This window comes from Ochotona princeps, chromosome 6, assembly GCF_030435755.1.
Source record: "Ochotona princeps isolate mOchPri1 chromosome 6, mOchPri1.hap1, whole genome shotgun sequence".
Classification (NCBI taxonomy): Eukaryota; Metazoa; Chordata; class Mammalia; order Lagomorpha; family Ochotonidae; genus Ochotona; species Ochotona princeps.
The window spans coordinates 68,610,267-68,628,909 of record NC_080837.1 but is presented as its reverse complement, the minus strand read 5'-3'; the positions used below and the strand labels follow the sequence as shown (position 1 = coordinate 68,628,909).

Sequence of the window (18,643 nt, the reverse complement as noted above, 5' to 3'; positions counted from 1 at the left end):
TGGGCTGTGGAGCCTTTGTGTTCTCATTTTAGCCGAGCAGCATAGGAAGAGCCAAGGACTGATTCCTGTAGGGTCCTGACTTATTTGCTCCCATCTCCACATTCTTTGCCAGCTTCTAGAAGGGTTACCTGACAGGGGCTCCCATCTTGGAGAAGAGGTTTTGCCCATCACTTTCCAACTTGGCAGATGTGAGGACTTTACAACATTAGTTAAGCTTGTAAGACCTCTCAAGTCTTTAAACTGAAACCAATTTCAGTAGTAGAAAACAATCCACAATCATAAACTGCAATTACATATTGCAACTATATGTATTTCACAAAGTTTCTTTAGCAAAATGAGCTTAGTCGACGAGACAAAATTAAAAACCATTTTTAAGGAAAAAAGCTGGTAAAGATGAGTTGTACTTAAGTTCTGAATTTAGCTCTCACCAGACATTATGGGAGAAGAAATCTTACATGGAGTCCTATACTTGAAAATTTTTCTCCCTATAAGGAATGCAGAAGAAAATGACTCCATTGTTTCAAACTCATATAGTCTAACTGGAAAAAAAGCAAAGAGTAAGAAAGAAAATAAAAAAATAAAGCTAAGTGAATGGAATCCCTTGTTATATTACATGGTCATCAGTATAAGAACCTGAAAAGGAAAATACATTTATTATGTTCATATTTCCTTTTAATGTCAAATTTATAAAATAAATGACTACTGGCTCCACCCATTTCCTGAATGTGAGGGGAAAAAAAGAAAGCTATGTTGATTAAAACATAAAAGTGTGAGTACATGAAATCTAGTTTTCTAAAGAGGAATTGATTTTTTTAAGTTCAGACTATGACAGGAAATATTGTTAAAGATTTAAAAAAGTTAATGTTAAATTAAAACTGAGGAAAGGTTTACAGGCACTTGGACAATCAGTTTTGCAACAATATTCATGATGTAGGTGACAGCTGTCATTTTCTCAAGGACAGTTGGCTAAATTCATCATAGATGGGCTAGCACTTACTCTGTATGACACTGAGTCCAAAGAGGTGACAGTCCTTTAGCCTGAGCAGGTCACACACCTGGACCAGCAACTGATGGCACAAAATTTTAACCTACCAGAGAAAAAAGCATATGTCAAGACAACAATTCAACCAATTCCACACATACAAGTGTGCCATAATCAGAAAATTTTAGCATTTTGTAAATATCCAACTTGAAATGACAAGCAACCCCAGCAAAACAACCATTGTTTGTGGAAATCACTTTAATCAGTGGCTTTGCTTTAGTAATGACTATCACAACACCAATTTTTATAAATGGTGAAGGCCCAACTTGATCCTGCAGAAGAATCTTATGTTATAGGATGTATAGATAAGGATTTCAAATATTTCTGCACTTATTCAGAATAGCTGCTTTAAGCTGCCAAAACCATTCACTTGGCAATTTTTTTTTCTTTAAATTTCTATGTTTAACATAGTTGGTATGTGGTTTGCTGGTTAAGCTGTTGTCTGCGCTTCAGCATCCCATTTGGGTGTCGGTTCATTGTGCTGGGCTGCTCCACATCTGATCCAGATCCCTGCTAATATCCTGGGACACACAGCAGGAGAGGGCCCAAGTATTTGAGACCCTTCCACACCCGTGGGACAATGGATGAAGCTCCTGGTTTCAGCTTAGCCTAATGCTGGCTACTGCATCATTTAGGGAGTAAATCAGTGTATGGAAGATCTCTCTCTATCTGTAGCTCTGACTCTCAAAATAAATAAATAAATCTTTGATAAGTAAATATGTTTTTAACTGACAAGTAAGGATTGTATATCTTTATACTATACAACATATTTATATATACATACATTGTGAAATGACTAAATTGAGTTAATTAACATAAGTAACCTCATAGGCCTATCTTTTTCGTTAATAGTCAAAACTCATTCTTAGCAATTTTGAAGTATGCATGTAACACAGTGTTATTTACTACGGTCACCAGGCCGCACAACAGGATTTCTTGAATTTACTCCCCTAACTGCAATTTCACATTTGAGTAACATTTCCCCAATTTGTACTCCCAGCCTCTGTTAATGATCCATTTCACTCTTTGTTACTGAGTCTAAACTCTCAGATTTCAAATATGACTTCATATAATCTTTGTCTTTCTGTGCCTTGCTGATTTCACCTAATGTTCTCAGCTCAGTCATGTTGCTGAAAACTATAGGATTGGGCTTGGCAGCGTGGCCTAGTGGCTAAGGTCCTGCCTTGATCCCATATGGCTGCTGGTTCTAATCCCGGCAGCTCCACTTCCTCTCTATCTCTCCTCCTCTCAGTATATCTGACTTTGTAATAAAAACAAAATAAATCTTAAAAAAAAAAAAAAAAAAACTACAGGATCTCCTCTTTTTACAAAGACTGGATAGTATTCCATTGTGTTAAGTATACACCACATTTTATGTATGCCCTCATGTGGATTATATGAACAATGCTGTAATGAACACAGGAATGCAGACAGCTCTTCAACACAATGTAACTCTACCTTTCAAATATAAATAAAATCTTAAAAGAATTCTGAATTAGTTAACTCTAAAAAAAACCTACTATACATTAATTTGGGATCTAAATTACAAAAGCAAAAACATGCCTAGAGCCCTTCAAAATTAAAAGGGAAGCAACTCACTACTGGTGATAATTCCAACTACAGCAAGAAGAAAGAGCTTACTATCCTTTTTCACATCTGCTACTTAAGTGGCAGCTGACCAGAAAAACACTCCATCCATTGGAAACAAAGACACTGAGAGCACCAACTCAGCTGCCTGGAAGTACCAGGAACTCAATGGAACTAGACCAGCATCTTACTTCATATTCAAGGTTTACAGTAAACACTGAGTAAATGTTTCATGCATGAAAACCAGGAATATGTTTCCTTATGGACTCTTTATCTGTATTTTGTTTCCTGACAGTTGATTTCTCTCCAATTCATTGAGCAAAGCATTTTATGAATGTGCACTGAGCAATACAGGAAAATTGAGCAATGCAAACCTATCAATACCAATGGAGAACAGATTCGTCAATGACAATAATTATCATCGTGTTGGTGTATAGTGATTCAGCCAGTTTTTTTATGTACGTCCTATGTTATTTCTAACACTCACTAAAGACTGGAATTTGAGTTTCATATTCTCATAATTTCACTTTAAGTCTAAATAAACAGAATGATAAAAAGGAGAATGCATCAAATATCACATACAATCCTTTTTTTTTTTAAAGATTTATTCATTTTTTATTACAGCCAGATATACAGAGGAGGAGAGACAGAGAGGAAGATCTTCCATCCGATGTTTCACTCCCCAAGTGAGCCGCAATGGGCCGATGCACGCTGATCCGATGCCGGGAACCAAGAACCTCTTCCGGATCTCCCACGCGGGTGAAGTGTCCCAATGCATTGGGCCGTCCTCCACTGCTTTTCCAGGCCACAAGCAGGGAGCTGGATGGGAAGTGGAGCTGCCGGGATTAGAACCAGTGCCCATATGGGATCCTGGGGCGTTCAAGGCGAGGACTTTAGCCGCTAGGCCACGCCGCCGGGCCCAATCCTTAAGTTGAACTGCATGAGGGAATTTCCAAAAGCTTATGGGGAAATGGAGTTAAAAGGTACTATTTATCCACTACAAACTTCTTCAAGTATCCTTATACATTACAAACGTGAGTTTTAAAATGTCTTATTTTCTATAACACCTATAATCCTTACTTGGATTATATTTAAAAATGTCAGGCACAAGCAGTCAAGACAACCTGTAATGGAAAATTAAAATTCCAAACCACAAACTGAATGTGTACAAAATAAACTATGTGCAACTTGTTACACATTGTTCCTTTCCTACATGTATCCCATGTAATTATTATTGTTGTTCTGCTAGTTTAAATCAAGTATTTGAGTTGATAAAACTCTTTAACAACTATCAAGTAGTATAGCACTGTTGTTTAAAAACTATAATTATATAAGGCTGTGGTTCTAAAGTCTTAATTGCTATGAAAATAAGCTTGAGTTCTCTGTACCTGCACAGTATTGAATCTTTAAAGCTATATTATAACTGATTGTGAAATTTCTCAAGTTCTTTCATTTTCAGAAGCAACAGGAATTTTAGAAAGTGCTACAAAGTATGAGGTATTGAGAAAAAGAGTTAAGGCTTTAACCTAAAAATACACTGTATATGGAACTTTAAAACAGCATTGGATCCTAAATGTGTCAATGATTTATTATTGTGCAAGAATGTTCCAAATATTCTCCAGGGAAAAAAAGAATTTTTCCCTCTGTTCTTAGTGAAGATGTTTAACCTTTGGCCTTAATTTTTTTTATCATTCAAGCTTTGAGGGGGTTAAGGTGCCACTGCTTATTGGCATCCCATATCGGAGCACTGGTTCCAATCTTGACTCTTCCACTTCCAATTGAACTTTCTGCTAATGTGCCTGGGAAGGCAGCAGATCATGGCTCAGGAAATTAGGTCTCGAGACCTATGTGGAAAACCCAAATGGGTCTTCTGGCACGTGGCTATTGTCTGGTCTAGTCCTGGTTGTTATAGTCATTTGTGCAAGTGAACCAGCAGCTGGAAATGTCTTTTGACCCCCATCTCTTCCCTTGCCTCTCTTTTATTCTACCTACCTAAAAGTACATAACTCTTACAAAGAAAAAAAAAACACCCCAAAACTTGATGGTTCTTACATTTACCATTAATTTACATCTAAAAATGTCAGTTTCCATATTTAGTATCTGCCCAATGATCAAAATTAGAGACTGTTGGTGGAACAGCTTTTGATACAGCAGTTTGTTATACCAAAATTCTATAAACATCAACGGCTACTTTCTGAAAAGATAGTATTGTGCAGAAAAAGAGGGGCTTTTATCAGCCTTTACCTGCTTTGCTATTAACAGGTTATCTCCATCTATTTTTCTTGGCTCTTTCTTTGATACAACTGCTTGCTACTGGACAACAGTCTGGCCACAGCAAAGAGCCTACATGCTGGTGCAGTAGCACACTGGCTAAGCCATCACCTGCAATGCCAGCATTCTACATGAGCACATTAGTTGGGGTCCCAGCTTCTGATCCAGCTCCCTGCTAATGCACCTGGAAAAACAGTGGAAAACGGCCCAAGTAGACATAGAAGATCCAGATGAAGCTTACTGCTTTGGTTTCAGTCTGGCCTAGCCCTGGCTGTTGGGACCATTTGAGGAGTGACCTAGCAAGTGAATATCTCTCCCTCTCTTTAATTCTGTTTTTCAAATAAATAAATCTTCTTTCTTTTTAAAGTCTCTCTACTGTGGAAAGAGAAATTTTAAAGCCGCACTAGGCTCAGTTTCTCCATTTTCATTTCATGAATAGAGCACCAACAACTCAAAAGAAATAAATGTGAATCTATGCTGCTCAATACATGAGCTCCATGCACACCACATCTTCAAAACCTCTCAATTTCCCTGTGATACGGAAATTACCCCGCTTTATAGATGAGAAAATCAAAACAAAACAAATAAAGCAGAACAACAAAAATTGCATCAATAAAAAACAGTGAGAAAAATGTGTTCAATGTTCTAAGGTCATTGTGAAGGGATTTCAACCTAGGTCCCTGTGACTCTAAAACCACCTTTCTTAATCATGACATATGGCTTCATAGTCCTGACCAGAGCAAACCAAAGAAGCATCTACTTTCTCTGCCTAAGCATTGAAATGTGAATAGCAGCCATTATCTCTGTGTCAGAGATTATGTTGTGTGATAACGTGAATTCTCAGTCACCATGTAGCACAGGTATTACTCCCACATAAGAAGTGAAGACACTGAAGCTGAAGGTAGTTTAATTAACTTACCCAAAGCCATTAAACCACAGCATGTGAATTCAGGGTAGTGTGTTTTAAGTGTGTCAGTGTCTCCTCATTGCTACACTGCTTAATTTATTCTTCACAAAGAAATGAAATAAATACAAATTTAGGACTTACTGTGCACAAGTACTAGATAAATTGATTTATGAATGAAAAAGGTCAGTGAGTTAAGCAATCTGTCCAGAATCAGAAATCTAGTAATCTATATCATCAAAGTAAGAATAATATTTTAACTATGATGTAGATAATCACATTACTAACAAAGATCAATGTTTGCTCTGTGCTTACTATGCATCGTGTATCGTCCTAAGGGTCAGGGCACTGACAGATGCCAAAAACCACAACCTCATAAAGAGGGTTCTGGAAAGTGAAACAACGTGGTGCTGGTATCCAGGTCTTTTACCTGTCTGGGTAAAGATTCTAGATTATCCATGATAATCCTGATTAGGGATCTTGCCCATATCCTACCCTAAACTTACTATATGAGCATTTCCAATGAAAATGTTCAACAATTCTCCACAAGCTCTTTCAGATAATCCTGATGTATACTCAAGATCTGAAGTCACAGATCTGTAGGACTAATCAGACTAGGCAACTTCTTGTCTGCTCCCCAAAGTTATTTCCTTCAGCTCAGTTTTAGTGCAAACTGATTTTTCCAAAAACTCAGTCACTTTATAGCATTGCTCACTAAGCAGTTATTAGGCTTCCCAACTGGTCTACAGTTAGAGATTTTGTTCGATGGCTTATATGTCTGCACACATTGCGCTGGGTGAAAAACCACCAATGGAGAAATGATTCATAAATGGTCATGCTGTGTGCCTCATAAGAAGAATTTATAGTTTTTAATGGGATTATACTTCATAGAAACGTAAAAAAGAATTCAAAGAGCATATCCATGCATACAGAACTATATTTTGGTTTCTTTTCCCAGTTTTCACATTGAAATGTTGCCAATTTTTACATTTTAAAATTAAATGTTGCAAAATTAATAGCCTGCCACTTCACCCTCCTCGAAACTATTTCATATACCCTGAATAGAAATATAGATAATTACTAGAAATTCTGTCCAAAAGATGCTAAAATCCAACCAACAAGAATGCTTGATAACCTGGGCAAAATGTATGAATAAAAATAAGGTTATGCAAATAAGTCACAAAACTGTGTTGTCAGAAAAACCAAAATGATCACAGTAGTAAGTCAAATCTTTTCTTGTCTAAACTTCCTAATGATGCTATCATGCTATCTAAGTGTTACACATATTCAGTATAACATTTATAAGCATTCTCTTACGTGGCTATTGCATTGAAAATATTGTAGTATTATATGTAAGAAACTTATTTCAAGGTATGTGTTATGGCAGTTTCCCTCTAATTTAATCAAAATGCTATCAAGTTAAAGAAATAAAATGAAAGTTGATAATACAGAGAAAAGCTAAAAAATGTTAGGCATGATATTTGGTGGTGAGGCCAATATGGTAGCTCAACAGGCTAATCCTACCTGTGGTGCTATCATCCCATTTGAGTGCCAGTTCATGTCCCAATTGCTTCCCCTTCGTGCTAGCTCCCTGCATATGGTCTGAGATAGACAGAGGAGGACGGCTCAAGTCCTTGGGCTCCTGCACCCATATGAGAGACCCAGAGGGGAGCTCCTGGGTCCCGGCTTCAGATCAGCTCAGCTCCAGCCATTGTGGCCATTTGGGAAGTCAACCAGAGGATGGAAGATTTCTCTCTGTCTCTCCTTCTCTGTAAATCTGCCTTTCTAAAAAAAAATAAATAAATCTTTACAAAAAATGTTTGGTGTGTAAACCAAGGCAAAACAGAAGTATACCCAATGATTCAGAGACCCATTCTTTGGTATTAACCTAGAAAATATATATATATATATATATATATATATATATATATATATACACACACACACACATACACACACACACAAAATGATATATATACGCACACGCATATATATTTGCATATAAACATTTATAACAGATCCACTCACAATACTCTAAATCTAAGAAGAAATCAATAAATATTTGAGATTATTCTTACAATAATGAAAAAAGATGAATTATTGTCACATACAGTAGCATAAATAAATTTGATGTGCCAAATGTTGAATAAAAGAATTCAGGCACAAAAGATAGTATTATCATATATTTTTAATTGTATGAAGTACAGAAACAAGCACAACTAGTCTATTCCAATGGTGAAAGTGGTCAGAGTGGTTGTTAGCTCTTACATGGAGGTTAATGATTATAAGGGGCCAAAAAAAATCTTTCTAGAACACTTTTAAGTTTGTACCTCAAGCTGGGTGATGGTTACTTGGGATTATATATAGAATTAAAAATTCATTGAGCTGCAACTTAATATTTCCATACTTTGTAGTATGTAAATTATAACTCAACTTTTAAAAGTTAAAAAAATACATATAGTGTCATGCTCCTCAATGCCCAGGTTAACCACATGGGGAGACTGTCAACTAAAGAACAGGGGGTAAATACTTAGGTATGCAAATGCACAGCCTATACTCCTCATCCTTGAAACTGGCTAGATGCAGACTACTATTAAAACAACCAAGTTGCTTATTATTGCCAGTTCTTGTGTGTGGGTCACAACTTTTAAGCATATAAAACAAATGGTCATACACTTCAATAGGAAGTTTAAAAACAGTGTTTGCGTTTTAATACTGTACCCTTAATTCTCTAGTTTACCCTACGGGAGAGAAAGTTGAAGGCAGCTGCACTTAAATGATACTGTTATGTATTACACCTGTTTAGCCTTCTGAACCACCAATGTTGCTGTATTATTGCTGTTGTTCTGTAATGATCTTACCCTTAACCAAGTGGAGACTTAAATATGGTCACTGGTGAGAACTCTGTTTAAATATTTTTAAAACTGGATCTACTCACATTTATGATGATGTTCAGAGATTCATCATTGGGAAGGAAAATGCACACACTCCTGCGGTCTTGCATGACTCTGTTGTTATGGAAGTTCAATTTGTTCATTGTGTTGTGGGCTCTCTAGTGGTCAGGGCTGGGCTCCGAGTCCTCGGCGATGCCTCAGGTTCCCAGCGTTCCAAAGCCAAATTCTCTTCCTCATCACACATCGGACAGCAGAAGTATTGTGGGGCTTGACTACGTAGGTTTCATAGCTGTCAAAACAAACAAGCAAATGCCTAATTAGAGGCTCTGGAAGAGAAGCAGCAATATTTTGGTGAGGACACATTTGGGAGATCAGAATGGGCGCAGCTAACCTGGGGGCACAAGCAAGGCACAAGGTCTCAAGCCAGGTCGCCCTACTTTCTCTCGATTTTTACAATAATTCACTCTTCAACCACCCCCCGCCCTTTATCAACATGGCTCTGCCAAAGGAAGCTAGTGAACTCCAAAACATCCACTGTGTTTGCTCTCTCTGCAGCATATACCGTGGCTATTGGGCCCTCCTTACAACATTCTTCTCCTTAGCTTTTATGATACTGCTCTCTCAGCATTCTCTAATCTGATGAATACACAGAAATAACAAGAGTTTATATGAACTTGTCTGAAGATAAAGGTACTGTAAATTGGGATTTCATTCATATTTAATTGGTTTTATTAAACATTTTTAAAACCTCGGACTTGTCTTATTTATGTAAAATGTAAATTTATATATGACACACATTTAGATAACAATGAACAAGTTTTACGTATTTCATGATACAGATTTAGGAACAGAGTAGTATATTCCCACCCACCATCCTCCTTACCTATTTTTCTTTTTCCTAATTTTTACAATGGCATACTTCCTTTTTTTCCCCCTGCTGTTTCATTTTTGATCTTATGATAGAATTTCATAGGCTCTGGGATTTTCCCTTACTCCCTTTCCAAACTCCCTCCTCCCACTGATTTCCCCCATATTATTACAATAGTATAGTCCTTCATAAGAAGTTGAAAGTCCATAATTTTACTATTTAAGTATAACCTGATACTGCAGATACAGACAATGGCAGACAGTCCAGCATCTTATTGTCTAGATATATCCAACAGTTTCATTGGGAGTCATATTTGATTTGGAAGTAGAGATACATACTGCATTATATCTTCATATCTGAATATGATAGTCTCGGTTACACAGCTTCTATACATTTCCGTAAATGAAAAGCCATAAAACAAAATCAGTAACAGGAATAAAGTAAAAAGAAAAAAAATGTACAATACCATGGAGTAAAATAACATGGATGGGCATCTGGAGTGTTTCCATGTCTTTGCTATTGTAGATTGTGCTGCTGTAAATACAGGATCACAAATCCCTTTCTCATATGCAGATTTCATTTCCTTTGGATGTATTCCTAGGAGCACGATAGCTGAATCATATGGCAGGTTTATTTGCAATTCTCTCAACACTCTCCATACTGACTTCCAGAGTGGTTGTACTAGCCTACACTCTCACCAGCAGTGAAGGAAGGTACCTTTCTCCCCACATCCACAACTGTAGGTATTGTTAACAGAGTTCTGACTGTAGGCCATTCTCACTGGAGTTAAGTGGAATCTCAATGTGGTTTTCACTTGTATCTCCCTGATGGCTAGGGAGCCCGAACATCTTTACATATTCATATGTATATTAGCCATCTGAATTTATTATTTTGAGAAAACGTCTTTTCATTTCAACAATGGTATACTTCCATTTTATTTTGCAATCGTGGGTTTAACACTCCATCAGGTACAGTCAAACATACAGCAAGTAGAAAAACAAACAAACAAAAAAAACCCTGCAATTCCTCAGGCGTATAAAGGCTATAAAAATAATCCAATCCCAGAATGTCAATCTTGCTCATATAAACTCTGGTTTTTTTTTATTAGTTATCACAGGTCAAAAAAACTATGTATCTGTCTTTTTTGGAACTGGTTTATTTCTCTTGGCATATGATTTCCAATTGCAGCCATTTAGTTGCAAACAATATTTTCATTCTTTTTGATAGTTGAGTAGTGCTCCATGGTGTTTATACCATTTTCTTTATCCAGGTGTCTATTGATAAACATCTGCTTTGGTTCTCTATTGTAGCTATTATAAATTGAACTGCTATAAACATGGGGTTATTGATAAACTTTCTCATACACTGATTTCATTTCATTTGGATAAATTCCCAGGAGTAGAATAGCTAGGTCATCACAGCAGGCCTGTTTTCAGATTTCTGAAGAATCTCCACACTATCTTCCCTAAGGGTACATTCCCACCAACAGCGGATTAGGGTACCTTATCCCTGACATCCCTGCTGGCATTTATTGTACAAACCTTGTTTATACATAAAAGAACTATAAATTTTGGGATCCCTCTTACATTTAATTGGTTTATTAAAGGTATTTTTAAGACTTCTCTCAGATTTAAAGTACATTGCTTTTGCAATTAATCAAAACCTTATCTCTAATTTTCAACAAACATTTTATTTGTTTCATGCCTCACTGCAATTAGCAAGATCTTGGACAATAATTTAAAAAGCTATAGATACTTCCTACTTTAATGAGTATGTGTTGCATTTCATTATTATTGTCAACTGATTATTATTCAAGCAGGATTTTTTAAAAAACTAGCTGTCTCACGAATCACTGAATATATACTGTTCTTTTCCACCTATATTTGCATGATGTAAAAAGAGTCTACATTATTCACAGAAAAACTACTATTAGTGGTCACATAAGGCACAGATGAGATAGGAACATTAGCCTACCTGATTCTTAAGGTTGTCATTATCACTAGGAGAGGACAATGTTCTCAGATTGCACAGTAACTAAACTTAATCCAGTGTTTCTTTTTAAAGTAAAAGTAAAATATAATCCACAATGATATCACCCAAAATAAATAAACACAAATAGCAATAATAAAATTTAAAAAATAATAAAAAATGATATTAGATAAAAACAAAAAGCCAAAATCAATAAGCAGGGTTTTAAGAGACAGTGCTGTTTCACTGCTGCTTTTCTGGTTTGAGAATGGTAAACTAGGAAAAGCAGAACAGAGATAGGATTAAGCATTTCCTTCATGCAGGAAAGCATTAAAGCTGATCAAAAGGTCCCTTTGAAATCACAAAATAGCCATATTCCTTATGTGCACCAGTGTAAAATTCAATTTGAAAGAAAGAAGAAAAGTAGTAGAGAAAATATATACCAATTTCATTCATAATTAGCCCTTCTGCCACTGGCTGCTTTCTATCCGGAGTCCTTGCAGGACACACTTCTTACTGCAATGCAACCCTTTGCTATCAGTGATCACTTTCTATCCGCACAGATCACCTATGAAGGACAAGCCACGTTACTTTAACAGGTTTCCCAGTCAAGAGAACAGTTTAATAAAGACTAAAGCCCACCCTGCAATCTTTATTAACACCTAACCTACAAAAGGTGTAGAGCTACAAAATTCTTCCATTGCAATTTTAAATGCTTATTATTATGAGTCCCTTATTTTCTGTTAAGTTTGATTAGTTAAAAAGTTGGTTTTTTTAAGCATGTTAACTGCCACTCCTGAATATTCACCCTTGATTGCTATTTATCAAAATTTGTGGAAATAAACTTTAAAACTTGGTTACCACAGAATACACATGTGGGCTTTAATTATCAGGTTCCAATACTGGTTCATTAGTTGTGACAAACATCCCGTAATCGTGTAAAGTCTTAATGATAAGGGAAACCAGATATGCAAAGGATATACGAGATCTAAACTATCTTAACTTTTCTGTACTTTTCTAAAATTTTCTAGAATTTCTAAAATTTTAAAAGATCTAAACCTTTCTATAAATCTGAAACTACTCTAAAATATTAAAATGTTTTTTTTAAATGTAGAAGACCAGAAATTTCCTATCCACATGACACAGTTTCATTTTGAATGTAGGCAGAGGAACAGCCTTGACTCTGGGGATTGTCTCTTCAAAATGTAAAAAGATGACAGGATGCTATAATGGAAGCAAGGCTAATAATAAGAAAACTTCATAGAGAACTGATTTTCTAATTCAATAATTATACATTTTAAAAGGTCATAATACAACACAATATTGTGATATTTACTGCTGTGAAACAAAATATAAAAGCAATGGAAGATGCTCATCAGTTCACCATCTGCTTAGAGATGTCACCGCCAAGAGGTTTAAGCTGAGGATAGTGTCCCTGATCCCTAAGAGCACATAGTATCTGATAGGAAAGTCTCATACCAACTTCAAGGAGAGATTTAATAGATGACAGCATTAATGCATCGCACAGATGAATGAAACGCATGAATACTGTGGCTACAATTATTCTGGAATACAGGCATGTTACTTTTAAATGTAATATCAGAGTACCTTCGGTAAAATGGATTGCAGATTTTTATTCATTTATTAATCCATTTAACAGTAGGTACTGAACATTTTATCAGGCTTTATTGTAAGTGCTGCGAAGGCAGCACCGAATAAAACATACACCTTACTCTAATAGAGATAGACAATATGGTATATGTTCGCTAGATGTTAATTGCTTTATTATACAGGTCCTAGAAAAGCAATGTTTTAGAGTAAAGGCTCCTATTCTTGGCACTAGTGACAATTTGGGCCAAATACTCTTTGTAGCAGCAGGGGCTGTTGTGTGCCTTGTAGGCAGCTCAGCAGCAGCCCTGGCCTCAACACACTGGTTGCCAGGAACTTCTCATCACCTGCTCTAACAACTCAAAATGTTTGTACACACCATAACACGGCTGCCAAGGGCAAGATCACCATAGTTGTAAACCAATGCTCTCCAGGTCTCCATGAAAATTTTAAGGGCTACTACCACTAGCCAACTGATCCTTCCTTCCTTCCTTCCTTCCTTCCTTCCTTCCTTCCTTCCTGCCTGCCTGCCTGCCTGCCTTCCTTCCTTCCTTCCCTGCCTTCTTTCCTTTCTTTCTTTTTCTCTTTCTTTCTTTCTTTCTCTTTCTCTCCCTCCCTCCTCCCCCTTTCTTTCTGTAATACTATTCTCACTAAATACCTATTTCCAAGTAAAAGTCAACAACTGAGTTCCAATCTCAGATCTGGTTTACACCTCAGAATCAAATTGTTCATCCTCTTGAATGTGTATGATCTCTGGTTTTGGAACAGCTTTACAGTTCAGCCTTCTCAAAAGTTAGGTTTTAGGGCAGTATCCTGCTAACCTTCTCACTTAAGGACATGTCTGTTGTTACTATAGTTTGATACTGATACTTGAAAGTGATGTGAAAATAGTGAAGCCCAGTTTCAACTTGTTATACTGCAGAAAATATAAAGACTAAAAAACAGAATTATTTTTCTTACTTAATTTCAGAGTAACTGAACACTTTCTGTTTCAAGGCCAGTTTTTCAGTTACTATTTTCCCTAAAAAGAAAATGGCAGATATCTCTCAACAATCTGAAGCGAAGTATCTAGAAAGATAATCAGATTCTAGTTTCTGTTGCTTTGTCACCTTGCAATCACTGCTCTGGGAAACAAAGTACTATGGAAACACTAACATCATTTACCACACTGGTGAACTTCAGGCGTTTATAAACAATGTGAACAGCATATTTATTAAGAAGACAGATTTAACCTTTTGGTCAAACCTACATCCTAATCTGGATTCCACAATACTAACCACATGACCTTGGACAAGAAACCTAATGTCTGAGCCCAACTCTTCATTTATAAAATACTTGGGCTGCTGGTCTCCTAAATTACCGGAAGGGTTAAAAGAAATACCATATAAAGTTTTATGTATCAGATTGTTTGATGGGAGGAATTTTTACTAAAACACTAGACACAAGTTGCCAGCTCGTGAGAAGGAATGTCTGCAATTGATCAACAAATATAAGTATATAGAGAGATTCGGATCTTTGAGCCAGATACAACAACTGGACTTTAGGTTGACAAAATTAAGTGCACTCTTTGTTGTAAATGGTATGGTAGCCTTGTAGAAGGTTAACTTCTTACGGGATTTTATGTATGAAACAAGAGAGTACACATGATGTGTGCTGGCTAACCAAAGGATAGGACATAGAGGAATCAATGTTTTAACCTGTTTGGCCTCTCTATCATCCCAGATGCTTCCAGTGTGGATATCAATGTCAATATGGTCTTTAACTTAGAATGGTGATACAGGGTACAGATGTGATCCAAGGCTCACCAAACAAGGCATCTCTACAGCTTGGTCTAATACTGAACACACAAACCCAGCAAAGCTAGTTTTCTTTTATGAATTTTGTTACATAAATGCTAGGGATGGAGAGTGCTGTTCTTCTCTTTGGACAGCTATCTGGGAGAAGCTTACAAACCTGGAACTGTTGACAATGAAGTTAGATGTCACATGACATGAACTTTCCTACAAGGATGCCATCCCAGGGAAAGAGAAGCTCAAAGAGAATCCTGACTGCATCACTTGTACTGCTGCATCCAGGTGTGTCTGAAGTCAGAAACCAGCCAAAGGAACTGCCAGTGCGTCAAGATGATCTCTTCTAAGCTAATTCTGTCGTTTGCAAAATCCAAACAAGAAGCTAACTGATTGCTTCATGCATTTATTTGTTGGTTAATTCATTTGTTAATGCACTGAGTGTTTATTACCTCTGGCCACACCAACACCAATATTTGCTTTACTTGACAAACATTGCTGTAAGTTTTAAACCTGCTTCACTTCTAAAACAAAGACTATTCAATATGATGGACATTCATCAAGAGCATGGAAAACCTAGAAGATGGACAGAATCCAATAAACATTTAGGTGATTGGATTGCTGTCCAGAAGCTATCATTCTTAGGAGTACCACATGCGGCAAGTCATTTATGGGAATAATGCATAAATGCATTTAAGACAAAGTATAATGGAAAAACAATTTGTAAGAGTAATTATGAGCGGGCTTGGCAGCATGGCCTAGTGGCTAAGGTCCTCGCCTTGATCCCATATGGCCGCTGGTTCTGATCCCGGCAGCTCCACTTCCTCTCTATCTCTCCTCCTCTCCGTATATCTGACTTTGTAATAAAAATAAAATAAATCTTAAAAAAAAAAGAGTAATTATGAGCAATAAAAATAGCTTGAATATTAGTGTATAGGTAAATATCCCTATCTCATTAAGATCACAAAGTATTTTAACAAAATCTTATTGAATACACTTTTATTGCATTTTCCATGTTTAATAAATTAATCAAGCTGCAAGAAATTTTTCTACAAAGTAAATGAAAGCACAGATAATATGTAACTTGGAAACCTGTTAGCATTTGCAAGTTAAGTAAATACTTAATAGTTTCTGACATATTTTACAAATATGTAAGGGAAAGCCATAAAGCTACCAGAAGCAAGCTAATACATCTAACATCACTACAATATAAGTGACTGCACATCACTCTAAATGCAGGCTACTTACAGAATAAACTTGAAGGTGAAGTTTGGAAGAGACTATGGCACCAGGCAGCATAATGTTTTTAAAGATTTATTTATTTATTTATTTATTACAAAGTTGGATATACAGAGAGGAGGAGAGACAGAGAGGAAGATTTTCCGTCCGATGATTCACTCCCCAAGTGACCGCAACGGCTGGCGCTGTGCCGATTTGAAGCTGGGAACCAGGAACCTCCTCCGGGTCTCCCATGCGGGTGCAGGGTCCCAAGGCTTTGGGCCATTCTCAACTGCTTTCCCAGGCCACAAGCAGGGAGCTGGATGGGAAATGGAGCTGCCGGGATTAGAACCGGAGCCCATATGGGATCCCGGCGCGTTCAAGGCAAGGACCTCAGCTGCTAGGCCACGCCGTAATGTTCTGCTCAAGAGTTTGGTCTCTGGGGCTGGTCTGTTTGAGTTTGAACATCTGCTCTGACAATTACGACCCTGGATGGCTGTGAGCAACTTTCTTATCAGCGTCAGCTTCTCCCATTCTGGAAGACAGCTGAGCTCACCACTATGCCATCGATGCCCTTCAACTTTTCTCATTTTGGCCATGAGACTATTGGGAAGATTATTAAATATGTCATTCAGACGTAAAATATCAAAAACAGAGCTGGATATAGAATATGTGCTATTTACTAATAAGAAATACAACTGGCTTCTTGTCACAGATGGCAGGTAGAAGTACTACTTTCTGTTAATACATGGTGGCCATTGTACTTGTCATAAATCATATTTTCATATTTAAAAGAAATTGTTTTTCTCTTGTTGGTCTCAGATATTTCATTTTTGTATTTAACCAATGACATCTGCTATACCTTGGAATTAGGAATGAGAAAGAACCTTACAATTAAAATGTCATTTCAAATGACAACACGTAATTCTCGTAACACTCTAATAAAATGGAGTTGTTGACTACAGAAAAGAGAATATAAGAAAGATAAGTGAAGAGCTTTATATTGTAAAGGGAAAAATTGAGTATGAAAACGACATACTCAATAAGTCGTGTTTAATGATGTAAATCACAACAATCAATATGGTTTTCTCCATATAAAGCCATAACAATGTTCATACCTTTTGACAAGGTAATCCTCCTTCTGGGGAATGTCTGAAATAATTTAGCCAAAGCATATTATACTTATCATCAACAAAGACACTAATTTCTTTTTCATCAAAATAAAAACTGAAAAATGATCTAAATAGTCTAACCAGGAAGATTAGTAACTACAGTGTATAAAAGAAACATGAATTAATAAAAACCACTTATTGAGCATGTTATCCATTCAAATTATAAGCTTTACAGCTGGAACAAAAAAAAACCTGTTTCACTTTATGAGGGTGCTACAAAATGCTCATGGAAAATAAAAGGCCTTTATTTTGTTGCAAAAATGCCGTGAATTCTACACACGGTTTATCATCCACACATTTTCCAAGAACTAACTGAAGACTCCCACATGTTCCTAGAAAATATGAAAATATAATACAGAGAGCACTTAAGTTAAAGAAGCAGGAGAAAACAAACCCCACAGGTATCCAAATACTGTACTAGTTGATGAACAGACATAAGCCAACAGGCATTTGCAGTTCTGCAGCACTTGCTAAATATTAGTACTTCCTTCTTTCTCACAGCATTTCTAACTGACCCTGAGAGAGTTTATAATATCTTCGAAGACAATAAAAGCGCTGTAGAAACAATGGGAAATGACACACTGCATTTTAAGATAACGCTAAATCAAATCAGGTGATAAAAGTAAGGCTGTAAGGGCCCGGCACAGTGGCCTAGTGGCTAAAGTCCTTGCCTTGAAAGCCCCAGGATCCCATATGGGCGCTGGTTCTAATCCCAGCAGCTCCACTTCCCATCCAGCTCCCTGCTTGTGGCCTGGGAAAGCAGTTGAGAATGGTCCAAAGCCTTGGGACCCTGCACCCATGTGGGAGACCTGGAGGAGGTTGGGGAGTGAATCATCGGATGGAAGATCTTCCTCTCTGTCTCTCCTCCTCTCTGTGTATCTGACTCTGTAATAAAATAAATAAATCTTAAAAAAAAAAAAAGTAAGGCTGTAGAATTTGAACAAGGGTGGGAACCAGGCAGAGTGCAACAATCAGTGAAGTTCTGTAAGCAATGAAGTGATGTGTATGTTCTAGCTAAAAGAAAGAATGGTTGGAGCCCAGCACAATGCCTCACCTAGCACGCACCAGGATCCCATATGGGCGCTGGTTTGTATCCCAGTTGCTCCACTTCCTTTCCAGCTCCCTGCTTGTGGCTGGGAAAGCAGTAGAAGATGGTCCAAAGCCCTGGGACCCTGCGCCCATGTGGAAGACCTGGAAGAAGCTCCTGATTTCGCGTCAGTTCAGCCCAGCCATTGCAGCTACTTGGGAAGTGAACTAGGGGATGGAAGATCTTTCTCTGTCTCTCCTTCTCACTGTAAATGACTTTGCAATAAAAATAAAATAT

At 37.1% G+C, this 18,643-nt stretch overlaps 1 protein-coding gene across 2 annotated transcripts in view; it reads right to left on the bottom strand.

Annotated features, from left to right (window-relative positions):
* Positions 1-18,643, bottom strand: part of FRMD6 (FERM domain containing 6) — a 79,339-nt gene that overhangs the window by 30,634 nt on the left and 30,062 nt on the right. For both annotated transcript variants that reach the window (XM_058666429.1, XM_058666430.1), the window contains exons 2-3: positions 8,743-8,987; positions 998-1,088 (exon numbers count right to left, since the gene is read on the bottom strand). In XM_058666429.1, coding sequence (XP_058522412.1) covers positions 998-1,088; positions 8,743-8,841 — 190 coding nt within the window. In that variant the 5' untranslated portion in view covers positions 8,842-8,987. The remainder of the gene's footprint in view (positions 1-997; positions 1,089-8,742; positions 8,988-18,643) is intronic.